This window comes from Lepus europaeus, chromosome 19 (assembly GCF_033115175.1).
Source record: "Lepus europaeus isolate LE1 chromosome 19, mLepTim1.pri, whole genome shotgun sequence".
Classification (NCBI taxonomy): Eukaryota; Metazoa; Chordata; class Mammalia; order Lagomorpha; family Leporidae; genus Lepus; species Lepus europaeus.
In genome coordinates this window covers 21,081,340-21,083,406 of record NC_084845.1, presented here as the reverse complement: position 1 = coordinate 21,083,406, position 2,067 = coordinate 21,081,340, and the positions used below count along the sequence as shown (strand labels likewise).

General features: G+C 40.3%; 1 protein-coding gene across 1 annotated transcript; it reads left to right on the top strand.

The window, feature by feature from the left end:
* The first annotated feature begins 817 nt into the window (after nucleotides 1-817).
* Nucleotides 818-1,543, top strand: LOC133748168 (ubiquitin-conjugating enzyme E2 variant 2-like). Its single transcript, XM_062176778.1, has one exon. It carries the CDS (start codon nucleotides 828-830, stop codon nucleotides 1,263-1,265), a length of 438 nt encoding a protein of 145 aa, XP_062032762.1. The 5' UTR covers nucleotides 818-827; the 3' UTR covers nucleotides 1,266-1,543.
* Nucleotides 1,544-2,067: the final 524 nt, after the last annotated feature.

Genomic DNA, 2,067 nt, shown 5'->3' with positions numbered 1-2,067 from the left:
CAGGAAGGGCCTCCCTCTCTCTGGGATGCCACAGCTCTCTGTGCACTGCACATACAGAATTTGCCTAAGTGTTTGTGTGTTTCCACCACATACCCTCAGAATTCGAGCTTTTCAGAGCAGGGACAGTCTGACCCTTCTCTGGTTTCTAACTCCCAATGCTGGTCTGGCCTGAAATTGGAAGATGAGTGCATGAATGATGGCTGGGTCGAGGTTTCAGGGGTGGAAATTCTGGCTTAGTGTGAGAGTTATCTCTCTGTATCTACAAGGGATTGGTTTCAGGAACCCTCACAGATAACAAAATCCATGGATACTCAGGACTCTTTTATCAAATGGCCATGGGGGCAGGCAAACACCCCTGGTAGTTAAGTTTATGGCTGTAACACCTGCAGCCTGCATCAGAGTGTCTGGATGTGATACCTGCGTCTGGCTCCTGACTCCAGCTTCCTGCTAATGCACACCCTTAATAGGCTATGGTGATGGATAAAGTGATTGGGTGCCTGCCACCCACGATGGGGACCTGGATTAAATTCCCAGCTCCTGGTTTTTGCCCTTATGGCCTGGGACCATAGTGGGCATTGGGGGAGTGAACCAGTGGATGAGAACTCTCTTTCTCTTTCCCTCAAATAAGTAAGTAAAAAATCTAAAATATCCAAATGGTGTAGTATTTGCAGACAAGGAGTCAGTCCTCAAAGCATTCCTGGAAAATTCACATTATATCATGGATTTCAAATTGGTTTTGCCCAAATAAACTCATCTTTGTTTTTGCTTTTGTTTTAGAAATACGGATTACCCGTGCGTGCGGCGGCTGCGGCGGGCTGCAGGAGAAGATGGCGGTCTCCACAGGAGTTAAAGTTCCTCGTAATTTTTGCTTGTTGGAAGAACTTGAAGAAGGACAAAAAGGAGTAGGCGATGGTGCGGTTAGCTGGGGCCTTGAAGATGATGAAGATATGACACTTACAAGGTGGACAGGCATGATTATTGGGCCACCAAGGACAAATTATGAGAACAGAATATATAGCCTGAAAGTAGAATGTGGACCTAAATACCCAGAAGCTCCTCCATCAGTTAGATTTGTAAGAGAAATTAATATGAATGGGATAAATAACTCCAGTGGAATGGTGGATGCACGGAGCATACCAGTATTAGCAAAATGGCAAAATTCATATAGCATTAAAGTTGTACTTCAAGAGCTAAGACATCTAATGATGTCCAAAGAAAATATGAAGCTTCCACAGCCACCAGAAGGACAAACATACAACAATTAATTTTAATGGATCTCAAACTTGTCTTAAATCAACAACCTTCTACTCATAGTAATGTCTTGATTAAATATCACAATGCAGAATACCCACACATTCAGTAAAGAATTCCAGCTGGTATATGTGACCCGTACATTTGTAATATATTTAATATATGTACACCCATTATGTTTTCAGGTAACGGGAGGAAAAATGCAGCACAATTTTTCTTTCTCTTGTTGAGGCACTGTCATTTAAACATAAACCTGGAGTGCTCCAAGTAGGATTCGGGTTTACAAGATGCAAGCATGGCGAGACGTATGAGATGGCAGTGGAAACATGTGTTTCTGAAAAGTAAAAATCCCAAGAAGGACAAACAGAAATGGCATGCTTTATCCATCTTGCTTAGTGAAAGAGCTGCAGTTGAAATTGTTTAAAGTAGCAGGTACAATGAATATTGTTACAAATTGTGTTAAATTTTAAAGCGGTGTGGGTGCTGACTACTAGTAGTATAAAAATATGTTCAGGATTGTTTTGATACCTGTATTTATAATAAAAAAAATGTTGGGGGGATCGATGAATTTCTGTTAAAAGCTGTTCCTGTGTGTTACATGTAACAGACATGGTAAATATTTGTTTACATTCTTTGATTAACAAACCATGCATTTAAGTTCAAGTGAAGTCAACAAAAAAAGAAAATAGGTGTATTGATATGTGATTTTGAAATTAAAGTTAGTCATAAAATGTAAATAAAATGTGGAAAGTGTAAAAAAAAAAAAAAAAGAAAGACGGATTGCCACAGGCACTGCCTCATTTGGATGTCTGGAGT

Bases quoted from the DNA above. Each gene is read 5' to 3' on its own strand.
- LOC133748168 (XM_062176778.1), top strand. From the start codon at position 828: ATGGCGGTCTCCACAGGAGTTAAAGTTCCTCGTAATTTTTGCTTGTTG.